At 35.7% G+C, this 13,098-nt stretch overlaps 1 protein-coding gene across 7 annotated transcripts in view; it reads left to right on the forward strand.

Annotated features, from left to right (window-relative positions):
* The window catches only part of ANK2 (ankyrin 2), a 276,460-nt gene that overhangs the window by 245,734 nt on the left and 17,628 nt on the right, over positions 1-13,098 (forward strand). For 6 of the 7 annotated variants that reach the window (XM_087935981.1, XM_087935982.1, XM_087935980.1 and 3 more), the window contains 4 exons: positions 1,102-1,123; positions 3,763-9,669; positions 11,015-11,089; positions 12,591-12,722. In XM_087935981.1, the coding sequence (XP_087792107.1) occupies positions 1,102-1,123; positions 3,763-9,669; positions 11,015-11,089; positions 12,591-12,722 (6,136 nt within the window). The remainder of the gene's footprint in view (positions 1-1,101; positions 1,124-3,762; positions 9,670-11,014; positions 11,090-12,590; positions 12,723-13,098) is intronic. The other variant, XM_087935983.1, reaches the window with a different exon arrangement.

Below are 13,098 nucleotides of genomic sequence, written 5' to 3' on the forward strand. Positions count from 1 at the left end.
TCTTCCAGTAAAAGAAGAACTTTGCTCTGAACCATGGAGTCTGAGTATTTCTTTCTTGGATTTTGAAAGGAGCACATACCGACATATAATATCTAAAAATAACTGCAATTGTAGAGTTTTTTCAGTTAATTGGAGTCGTTCTGTTGTAATTTGTCTCCATTATAATTACCTTCGCAACAGTGCAAAATGATCTGAATTGCAGTAAGCAAAAACTGTTCCCTGTTGAGTTATTTTGATGAAATAGTTTTTCTCATAAGGCTTTTCTAGAAACATGCAGACAATGGATAATTATTAAAAGTAAAAAAAGTAAAAAAGTAAAAAAATTGTAGAAGAAAAGTTTTAAAATTCTAGTGGGAAATGATGCTCTGTAAATATAAAATCATGAGTTAATTAACACTTAACATCTTCAGTTGATGACCGATAAAGAACATATAAATAAATAGATGTATGAATAAAAATAGAACTTTCAAACGTATTTAGAAGAAAATACAAATAATAAAAATATAGAAGAATAAATACCATGTAAAAATATAGTATCCTACACTTAAAAATACTTTAATAAAATAGATTATTCTCTGGCAAAACATGGCAAAAATATAAATATAAATGCTTTGAATCTTTAAAGAAGACTTTAGACTATTTTTAGCTGTATCGTATATTCCCATTTTTGCTATTAACTTCTCAAAATACTTTCCTAAGTGCAAGTTAAAAATAACCCACTTTCCATTTCTGTATTATTTACCATCTCACCCTGTCCAATTGAATGGCTTCTGCCCTCACTTTTTAACATCTAGTATAAATACAGACAATTAACCATTAGCATTGTGTGTGTAAATTGAATTCATGATCACTAATGACTTAAAAGCATGGCTAATTCTACCACTCTTAAGTAACTAACTTAACTGCAAACCTAAGAACATTTATCAAGAAAAATCCAGTTTGGTTCTTCTTTGTATGAGAATATTTAGAATTGAGCTGTTAATTTCATGTTCATTTGTAAAATGAAAGATAGTAGCCTAAAGTATAGTTCAGGATAATAGTTTCCATTGGTTACTGTAACATTATATTTCTATAACCCATTCATTCTTTGTTTTCTTTCAGACTGACATGACATCAGAAAAACGTAAGATTTTAATAAAACTATTTTGGTCTGCATGGATTATCTAATAAAGCATGAAAAGGATTGTAAATTTTAATTGCCACTGGTGATCATATTAACTTTATGAATATAAGATTATAATACTCTAACTATAGTCTGTAGATGAAACCTGTTATTTTGTTATTAATAATTTAAAATTAAAATATTTAGTTCATCTAAGCATTCTCGTTTTTTTTAAATTACCTGGTAACCCTGCTATTGCTGTTAGCCCTCTATATATTGTAACACCTTCCCCCTCTTATTTTAAGTATGTGACCTGAATTCATTTCATTTCATAAACTAATTACAGTATCACTTTTAAAAATTAAAATATTCACACTGTCAAAACTCATCATAAAATTATTCACATGAAAATCCCTAGGTGCTAGTATAAAAGTGATACTGTTAACAGTAACAAAGATCTTTAAACCATCTATCTATGTCTTAATACTCTGGTGAAGTATTTCTCTGGGGAAAAAAAATCATCTCTTAGAATTTTGTTTGCTGGCAATGAATTATTTTTGCCACAAATGAGGATAAAGTTAGGTGATCTTGGCAACTTCCTGTACAAATCTATGCCATTTTCTTGAAAACATGTTTGGACGTGGTTTGCCATTGCCTTCTTTCTAGGGCTGAGAGAGAATAACAAGCCTAAAGTCACCCAACTGGTTTTATGTTTAAGTCAGGACTAGAACTCACAGTCTCCTGGTTTCTAGTCTGGTGCCTTTGATCTCTATACCAAACTGACTCTCTGCATCATGCTACAAATGGCTATTTGAAACAAGCATTCATGTGCTAGACTGCCAGATATATGTTGTGTATCTTGTGATAGCTGCTGAAAAGTATACAGAGAATTAAGTCACATTACAGAAACAGGTAGTTGAGACTAGTAATCCAACAACCCTATCTAAATCAATATAATAGTATGTGGGAGTGACCTTGGGAGGCAAAACAAAGAGAGCAATGAAGGGAACAATTTGATAAAAAGGAGCTGAGCCTTCGGCAGGAAGAGCCTTCAGCAGGGTAAGAGGCTCAAAAGAGTCCCTCCCCAGTTTCGTGGCCTGTAAAGGAGATAAATCTACATAAAAGATCTGTTAAGATAACTTTACAGTAAAATACAATTAGCCCAGCTGGTTGTATTTGCTATCTGGTTTACTTTATAAGGTTGTCAATCAGCCACTAACTCAGTCAAATCTTATTTGACAATTGCAGTAGCTAAATCACACCTTGTTATTTGGCAAATAAATCTACTTTATTCAAGAAGTAGATATACTACTTTATTTATATATACCATGACCTGTTCTACTAGAAGAGTACTAGTAAGCTTTCATCAACAGCAATTAGAATGAACTCTTCAATATCACAAAAAAGAAAAGAGAAAGAAAAACAAGTTGAATATATACAAATAGCATTGGGCATATCTCTAATATCCACAGCCCACAGCCACAGCTGGCTGATCATGAAAAAAGACAGACTGACAAACTAAATTCCAAATAGCTATTAAGTCCTTGATTTCTCTAAAGGGAGCCTTACTGCAAAACTTTTAATCTTTATTCTTGTCATATCCAATGGGTTTTTTTTCCCCCAAATCAGTATACTGAAGTATACTGGATATAGAAAGTCAAACTTCACCACAGTATTTTCCTCATGATTTAATTCCATTTTAATTTTTAACCTTTAAGTTTTATTGGGCTTCTTTTAATGTAAGAATAGTTACCCTGCAATGTATGCAACAGCTTTGCTTTGCATGGAAATAACTTGGCTTACATATATATATGTGTATGTATATATCGTGTGTATGTTTGTGTCTGTATATCTCTGTATGAATGTTTCTGGTTGCCATTCATTACATTTTCTCCCTGAACATTTGAATTCTCTGTTCTATAGTGGTGGTGTTTTAATTAACCCCCCTCCCCTTATTTTCCCATCTTATTTACTTATTTATTTCAATATGAGGATGTTCCAAAATAGGACCATGCCTCTTGAAATAAGTCTTGTATCTGTGTCATTATTTGGATGTAAGATTCCCCTTAGATGAAATGCCGGTTTGCAGCTACCTCAGATATCAGTGTATTTCATTTATTGTAAAGTATTGTAGAATTAAATGTAAACATAGATATTTTTACTTTGATTATTGAATCATGTTTATATAATAGCTACTTATGGTTCTGAAGTTTGCTACCACTGGCTTTCTCTTTGAGGATATCAGTTTTCAATCAATTACAATCCTTTTTTTGTTCTGTTTTTATTTTAGCATTGATCTGTAACATCTGAACAATCTTGAGATATCTATTTTTGTGTAAATTCCACACTTTCTTTTCCTTTCCTGAATTTGTTTTTATGGTGTCTTGGTTTATAAAAGCTTTGGTGTTTGTGTGTATGGATGAGTTGGACTGCAAAACTAAGCAAGTTATTTCCTGCTTACTTTCCTTTTCAGTTTTCCCTATTAGCTTTGCTTTGCTTTTTTTTCCACCATCAGATTTGTGGACCCACCATTCCCAGACCATTTTGTTGATCCTCCTACTGCTGCAATCAAAAACAGTCATTTCAATCCTGATTACATTTGACAATCTCTATTTTTGATTTCCATTTATTTCCAATGTTTTCCCCTATTTCCATCAAAGATGATGACGAAACAGAATCTACAGAAACATCTGTCCTGAAAAGCCATCTTGTCAATGATGTTCCTGTTCTAGCAAGTCCAGATTTGCTGTCTGAAGTCTCTGAGATGAAACAAGATTTGATAAAAATGACTGCAATTTTGACAACAGATTCTTCTGAAAAAACAGATTCTATTAAGGTGAAAGATCTTACAAAAGCTGCAGATGAAGAGCCTGGAGAACCATTTGAAATTGTAGAAAGAGTTAAAGAAGACTTGGAAAAAGTGAATGAAATTCTAAGAAGTGGGAGCTGCCCCAAAGAAAAGCCAGCTTTGCAGAGATCTGCTTCTGAAGAAAAGTTGGTGGAAGAAGATTGGGTTCTTTTAAGTGATGAAGAAATTGAAGAGGCCAAGCAAAATGCTCCTTTGGAAGTTTGTGAGCCTATTTGTGTAGAAAAGAGAATAGGCAAAGGAAAATCAAAGAAAGAAACAAAAGACATGACAGGAATGATTGATTATCTCAGTGAGGATCTAAAAGTTTATGTGTCTTTGAATGAAATGCAACCGCAGCCATTTCAAGAAGATATAGTAGAAGAAAGATTTGAAGCTGTTGTTGTAAGCAGAGGTTCTGAAGCAGATAAAAAAGACAAAAAGAAGCAAGATCAATGCAAACCTACCCTGGAAATTAAAAAACCTGTTAGAAAGAAATTAAAAGATAAATTAAACCTAAAGGTTGAAGAAACCCAAGAAAAGGATAAGCCTTCAGGGCTAAACAAATTCAGTTCAGAGGAATCTTTAGATGAAGAACAACTATTATCTACTGCAGAGCCTGTGAAAGATACTGCTGTGTCTCCAGTTATAGAAGAAACCCCTATTGGGTCAATTAAAGATAAAGTGAAAGCTCTTCAGAAGCGAGTAGAAGATGAACAGAAAGGCCGTTCAAAGTTGCCAGTTCGACTTCAAGGAAAAGAGGCATCTGAGAAGCCTGTTACAAAGCCATCACAGACTAAAAAGATTATTTGTAAAACAAAACCTCCAGGTTCTCCCTCTTCCACAAAGACTTCAGCTTCTCCATCAGCCACAAAGATTCCACCTTCTCCAAAGACTTCTGCTGCTTCTTCCTCTCCTTCTAAACTGTCATCTCCTTCTACTAAGAAGCCAGCTGTTTCTCCTACCACAAAAAAGCCAACTCTTTCTCCCACATCAAGGAAGTCACCAGTTTCTCCCACAGTTAAAAAGCCATCAGTTTCTCCCACAGCTAAAAAGCCTCCTGTTTCTCCTACATCCAAGAAGCCTTCTGTGTCACCATCTTCTAAAACAGAAAGAATTGAGGAAACTATGTCTGTTCGTGAACTAATGAAAGCTTTCCAGTCAGGTCAAGACCCATCAAAGCATAAAGCTGGACTTTTTGAGCATAAGTCTGTAAAGCAGAAACAACAGGATTCTGACAAAGGGACAACTAAAAAAGGAGCTACTCAGGCAGAAAGTGAAGAGAAGCTAGCATTAACCTCTAGAGACACACATAAAAAAGACAGTCCTAAAAGCAAAAAGAACCAGGAACCTCAGGCAGAGGTAGGTTTGCAATCTAAAAAAATCACGCAGAGTATACCTCATATAATCTTGAAGAAAGATTTAATCACAAAACCACAGAGTGACAGAAAAAAAGAACCTCCTGTCATTGTTGAAGAAAAATCCAAAGATGTAGCCCTGACATTTGATGACCAAGGGGATACTGAGCTTCAGATTAGTCCAGCTAGAAAGACATCAACTGATTTTTCCGATGTCATAAAAGAAGAGCTGGAAGATAATGATAAATACCAACAGTTGCGGCATATTTCAATTACAGAGGAAGGTGAGCTTCACTTAGATCAAGTTCTGACCAGTCCATTCAATGTTACATTTCCATCAGAATATGTGAAAGATGGGGTTTTGCCCACACTCTCCTTGCAAAGTGGTGCTTTGGATGGCAGCTCAGAAAGTCTTAAACATGAAGGCGTAGCTGACTCTCCAATTGGTAGCCTGCTTGATGGAACTCCCCAGAACAGCTCTGAGGAAAGTTATAAGCACGAGGGCTTGGCAGAAACTCCAGAAACAAGCCCCGAGAGCCTTCCATTTTCATCTAAGAAAACAGAGACTGCTGACCAGATGGAAGAAACTATATTAGCCAGTGCAGTGCAGAGGACTTCAGAAACTCATTCACCAAAGGGGCTTTCTCCAACAGAAAAGCAAATTACTATTTGTGACAAAGACCTAAAAGATATGACAGAAACCACAGAATCCCATTCCCATCATATGTCAGAAGAACACTCCAAAGGCCTAGATTCTAGCTCAACTCTGATTGATAAAGATGCTCTCCATGATAAATCATCAGTGCTGGCAGATCAAAGACATTTAACTAAATTAGCTGAACCAACTGATTCTTTTATTGAAAAAGATGAGGATACATCCTTTGAGCCATATACCATTAGCAGAGGACTAGAGCTTTCATTTCCTAGCCATGAGGGAGAAGGTCTTAGCCCAGCTGCAGATGAATCCATAGCTATAAGTCATAAAGATTCATTGGAAGCAAGCCCAGTGTTGGAAGATAATTCTTCACGTAAAACACCCGATTCCCTTGAGCCTAGTCCAACCAAAGAATCCCCCTGTCGTGATTCTCTGGAAAGTAGCCCTATAGAACAGAAATCAAAGGCTGGCTTCCTTCCAGGTCCTGGTCCAATTCAGGCTGCCCCTGCTAAAGCTGAAAACTTCCCAGAACTAGCAGCTGTACGATCTAGACTCTTACGTGATCCTGATGGAAGCGCCGAAGATGACAGTTTAGAACAAACATCTCTTTTGGAGAGCTCAGGAAAAAGTCCTCTTTCACCTGAGACTCCTAGCTCTGAAGAAATTAGCTATGAAATCACACCAAAAATAACTGAATCACAGATTCTTGCAAATATACCCAAGTCCGCAGTAATTCCTGAGGTTAATGAAGATGATTCAGAAGATGAACCAAAGAAAAGAGTCACTCCAGAAGAGGAGATGTTTAAAATGGCGGCCAAAATTAAGATGTTTGATGAGCTGGAACAGGAAGCAAAACAAAAGAGGGACTTTAGAAAGGATTTCAAACAAGATGATATTTCAGCTTCTGATTTAGAAGGTGCTTCTGAAACTGAAAGGCTGCCTTCAACAACTCTAGAAGATAATGCTTTATTATCTACAATAATGTCTTCTGGAGTTGTATCTAGAAAGAGCTCTTCATCCTCAGAAAGTGAGCCAGAATTAACAAAGCTGAAAAGAGAAGCTGATTCTGGGCTGTTAATGGAACCTACAATGAGATTGCAACCTTCTTCACCTCATCTTTCCAATATGGATTCTAGTTCCAGTCCTGAAGAGACAGGATTTCAGCCTATAGAGTCTAAGCAGCAAGCATTCAGTACTGAGGAGGATAACACAGAATCTGATAAACCAACGGAGGAAACCAAAATGTCGTGTGATACTTCACTTGCTTCTGATGCCAGTATCATAGCACAGGCTAGTGAATCAAAGTGCTATAGTACAGATGAGAGTGACACAGTTAGTCCTAATGGCCCTATGATGCCACCTGAGGAATCTTTCTACCATTCTGCTGATGATGATGCTCAAAAAATTACTGAATTATATGAAACTTCAGTGGCATCATACCAGCAGGATGATTCTTTAAAAGATAGTGTAGCTTCTGAAGGGGTAATACCAAATGACTTAGTTAGCATGGAAGGAACTTCAGAGGGCTCCTGTACATCTGGGACTTCTCATTGCTGTGTTTCACAAAATAATGTATTGGCTACTGATGTTTCACCTGGCCACTCCCCTTTGGGAAGTGATATGGCTGGAACAGATCATAGGTTAGAGATGACAGACAGGGCCTTTCCTAGCATAGAGAACACCACGGAATACTCATCTCCAACAACCCCAAAAAGTAAATATGAAAGTGATATAGAAGAATTTGGCAAAAGTAGTGCTTTGCCTATAACAAGCCCTTATGAAAATGTCCCTTCACAACATTTTTTTACTAATGATGAAATTAGTACAGAAATTAATTTAAAAGCAAGAATAGACCAGTCATTTGATGAATATTATTGTGATAAAGAAAGCACTAAAATGACTGAAGGTAGAAGCATGACTTCTCTTTCTAGAACACTGTCAGAAGGTTCTGAAGTTCAGGTCCCAGAAGGTATTTGTATGGAGATAGAATCCAAGCAAATGGACACTTTTCATAAAAGACCAGCTTCAGCATCTTCGGCATCAGTCTCTACATCACTTGATGAAGCTGCTCTACAAGATATCAGGTATGAAGCTGAAGAAATAATTAGCCAAGTAATTATCACTAGGACAGATGTGGATTCTGACAAGTGGAGTCAAATTCGTGAAGATGATGATGCTTTTGAGGCTAGAGTGAAGGAGGAAGAACAAAAAATATTTGGCTTAATGGTAGACAGGAGATCACAAGGCACCACACCTGATACAACACCAGCCAGAACACCTACTGAAGACGGGACTCCTTCCAGTGAACCAAATCCCTTTCTTTTCCAGGAAGGAAAATTGTTTGAAATGACAAGGAGTGGTGCCATTGATATGACTAAAAGGAATTATTCTGATGAAAGCTTAGACTTTTTCCAGATGGGAGAGCCATCTCAGGAAGAAGTGTCATTATCTGAAGAAATGAGAGAAGCCGAAAGCCTAGAATGTCCCTCTGAGGAACAAACTTCTATTTCAGTTGCACCTTCTGAATTTAATAAAGCAGAAACAGCTGTGAAAAGTCCCCTTATATTTGTATCAGAGGATGAGACTGCTGCTTTATGTAGCACAAAAGAAGATGTTAAGTCTCGAATTCCTATTAAAATGGGTATTTCAGCCTCTTCAAAATCACCAAAGAAAGAAAGAACAGCTTCTGATCATGACCTTCCCTCTAGTGAGACATTTGATAGCTCCCAGATGCCTTGTCCTATCTCTCCTGAGCAGACAGTGATTGATGTACACTTAAATTTTTCCACAGTCACTAAGTCTGTTTGTGCTGACAAAGAAGATGATTCCCCAGATTCCTCCCCAGAGGAACAGAAATCTGTGATTGAAATCCCCACAGCTGTCATGGAGAGTGTGCCTTCTAGTGAAAGCAAATCCAAAATCCCCATTAGGGCTACTCCAGCTACATTCCCATCATCAGATAAGTCAGAAGCTGAGAGCCTTTCTTCAATTGGCTTCCTAGACAACCTGGAAGAACCACAGGATGACGCTTCCAAACCAAAATCTAAAATTCCAGTTAAGGCAATTTTTCAAAGAGGTGAGCAAGAATCTAATTTAGAAACAGAAACACGTGCCTGGCAGTCAGAATCAGCTAAAGTCCCTGATGTAACCGACAAGCTACCTATGAAACAAGACGTTAGGAGCAAATCTGAATCTGATGCCAGTGCCTCCATGGACTCAAAAGCTAAGCATTCAGTCAAAGCTAGAAGTTACACTGAGGCAGAAGCAGAGACCAGAGAGAGGGTGGGTGAGATGAAGCTCGAACTAGAATCAGATGAGTTGATGACTGCCCGACCAAAGATATTTTCTTCACGATTACCTGTTAAGAGCAGAAGTGCCTCAGCTTCCCGAAATGCTGTTAGTCCCTCAAAAGAAAGTAAGGAACATTTTTTTGAGCTTTACAAAAATTCCATAGAATTCTTTGAGGAGATTAGCGATGAAGCTTCCAAGTTAGTGGATAGACTTACACAGTCAGAGAGAGAACAAGAGTTAGTTTCAGATGATGAAAGTAGTAGTGCCCTAGAAGTTTCGGTTATTGAAAATGTGCCATCCATTGAGACTCAGCAGTCACTTGCCGAGGACATCTTTGACACCAGGCCCATTTGGGATGAGTCCATTGAGACTCTGATTGAACGTATTCCTGATGAAAATGTCCCTGACCATGTTGAAGGTATTTGCCAGCCACTGGGTTCCCTTTGCTACTACGCATGTCATAAATCGCAAGGTTTTGCCTGTTTCTTCTATTTTATTCCTTGCTCTGCTCTTGGTGCGTGGTTCGTGTGTTGTTTAAAAAGCTTCCTATGTTTATTAATGTGCTTGGTGTGAGCTCTGTTTGTTTTTGTGTTTTTTATGTATTTTACTGTCTCTGAAACAATCTCAAGATTGCACAATGCAAATGTTCACGGAAAGCATAAATATAACAAAATAAGCTTTCTCACGTGAAAAACACACACTTCCTGAATGTTGTAGTAACACTAATAAACTTATAACATTATTTCATTTGTAGTACAACTGACCAATGCAAGTTTTAGTTTTTGATTTTTCATCACTCTGCTTGAATCTTTTTAATGAAATATTTTTGACACAGAAAAAGACAGGTAAGATTACCATTTCTGGATATGTAGATCCATTTATATGTGTCAAAGTTATCAGAATCTAGAAACATACTGAACTTCGCTTCCATAATTAACTGAAGGCTGTTTTCAAATACTGAATGTACTGATTCAGTCCTATAAAATTTAGAGAGGAATGTTCATGTACTTTTCCCCCCTTAAGAATCCACTCCTACAGTAGTACTCTAGAGTACTAAGGAAAAATGATAGTGGAATTATGAATATATTTCCTAATAGACTTTTTGAAGATCTAAAATATGTCTATGGGAAAACAAAAACTCAAACTCTGCTGATACTGCCTTGGCTTTTGGATATATCTATTTTTCCTGCTGCTTTTATGCATATTTTCTCCAAACAAGTTTGTACTTGCTTTTCCATGCCTACTTTTGTGAAGAAGGAAAAAATTGAGGGGGGAAAACATGAAATGTTGGGTTAAATATATGATTTAATGTATCATCCCGACATAATAATTCATAATCTGCTGTAACTGTTAGAAGTTGTGTGGCTTAAAATGTGGTTCAGTGTTTGAGAAGAAGACACAGAGTGATTCTAGAGGCCACAAATACGCATTTAATTTGTTAACCGAAGTAGCATGGAAAAATAACATCTCTGTCCCAGCAAAATATTTAGTTTCCCTTTGTTTTATTTTATTTAAAATAGATGGGAACTTACATAAAATTTAGGACAGTGTTTCCAATAACATATTAATGCATATTTTTGAAAGAAATTCTTAATGAATGCTGAAGAGTAGAATATTTTAAATCTAGTCATTTATCAAGGCCTTTAATTCCCTTAAAAGCAGCTACTGTTCTAAAAACACTGGCCTATTTTATGGAGACTCCTTTCATTTTTTTTAAATTATTTTCATACAAATAAATAACTGTCCTATTAATCTTATTTTAGAACAACAAGATGATCAGGAAAGACTAGAAGAAAGATTAGCACATATTGCTGATCATCTTGGATTCAGCTGGACAGGTAAAGTATAATCTTGGAGAGATCACAGTTGTTAATTGTCAGAAACAAGACAATTGAACAGTTGTAATTCAAAAATGCTAATAGCAATCCAATCTCTCCTTTGATTTTAACTCTTCTCTGAATCACTATTCAGTAAAATGTGATGAAGTTTTAGTATTATTAGCATGGTGTAAATTTAATTGGTATATCTATGTATACTTTCTTGCTATATAAATATGAACACATGAAGTTATAACACTGGGTTCTAAAATAAATATGTCCTAAAATAAATATACACTATTATTATTACTAACAATCTTTGCTGACTCACTGTGGTTCACAAAATGCCAAAATACTATAAAATGCCCACAATAAAGAAAAAGCACCATGTCCATTTAAAACCACCTGAGAACATCAGATAGTTTTTTTTAAATAAACAAATGGAAATCTAAACAGCAAAATTTATCATTTCCTAAAAACGTTTTGGAAAAGTTCAGTGTTTAGTAATTTCCAAAAAGTCATTGCCAAGGGGATCAAGCTAACATGTTCCCCATAGTCCCTCTCTGAGGAATGTGGATAGTTTTAAAAATTTGAGAAACAAATATGAGGGAAAAACAGCATTTGCTGTTCTCTCACAAAAATGCCACTTCACAAAATTGGGCTATTGTAATGCAGTGCAAAATTGGGCCACCAAAATGCAGCATAAATATAATTATGTTTTATTGTTAGAACAAAAAGGAAAGGTGGATAAAGAAAATAACAATTCTAATTATAAATCTTTCAGTTCTTCTTGAGATGCACTAAATATGAATGATCTGTTTTATACGTAGTAGAAGACCAGCTGATCTATGTACTTAAGGAGTAATGCAGATGTATTATTGTTGTTTTGAATTAAGGTTAATAGAAACTGGGCCGTATTTCTAAAAAATACTTAAATATAGTTTGAACCCATGCGTAAGTTTTCCATAAAAACAGTAGAATGTTAGTCTCATTTTAAAAGTATATTACAGGTAGATGCATTAAACTTATTGGAGTCTTAATGCACCTATTTGAATTGCATACTCATATAATCTAGCAATTTTCCCACAAAATTTGATGGTTGTAGAATGGGAGCCCAGAAGAATGAAAAAGGGGTAGAAAGAGCGCCACTCCTGATCTGAAGCTACAGAGAATTCTTCAATTAAATAAACATTATGGTAATAGTGAGCAAATGCAGTATAGTAATTATAACTGGCTTGCAACTGTATAAGTCATAGTTCAAGTATAACCTTAAAAATGTTCCATATATATAGTAAAGAAAAACATCTATAATTTTGGCAATGCTGTTAAATATTATCAGAACTACCTATGTATGTATCTGGACAGAGGGAGGGAGGGAGGGAGAGAAATCGATATATAGATGTGTGTGTGTCTATGTGTTTATTCTGAGGTGAGTATAGAATTGTAATCTAAACATAGCAATAAGTGATATTTATAAAGAATTGCAACTGGTCAAAATTATCTGAATACTTTGTGCTTACAGAGCTAGCAAGAGAATTGGATTTCACTGAAGAACAAATTCATCAAATTCGGATTGAGAATCCTAATTCCCTTCAGGATCAGAGTCATGCATTACTGAAATATTGGCTGGAAAGAGATGGAAAGCATGCTACTGGTATATTTATTTTAGCAGTTACCATCCTTCACTCCTCTTCCATTCTGACAGCCAAGTGTACCTAAGAGAATGCAAGTGTCATGCAAAAGCAAACCAATATAAAGCTCCTACATACACACAAGGACACTCATACTAAGTATGGACTGCTATAGATGATAATTATCTATGATCTAATCTGCCTCTAAATGTAGCTACACTGTCTACTGAGATTACAGCACTGATGAAAATGACTTCTAATATTTCTTTTTTCTATGTTCTCAATGATATAGAATTGTTCATATCCCAATGGTATAAATTAACATGCCCATATTCTGTTTATATGCTTTCTTGGAAGACAAATAATAACTTGAAGGTAGTATGGTTTAATCTAAAAAAT

This window comes from Pseudonaja textilis, chromosome 6 (genome assembly GCF_049901715.1).
Source record: "Pseudonaja textilis isolate UNSWEBS1 chromosome 6, rPseTex1.2, whole genome shotgun sequence".
Lineage (NCBI taxonomy): Eukaryota > Metazoa > Chordata > Lepidosauria > Squamata > Elapidae > Pseudonaja > Pseudonaja textilis.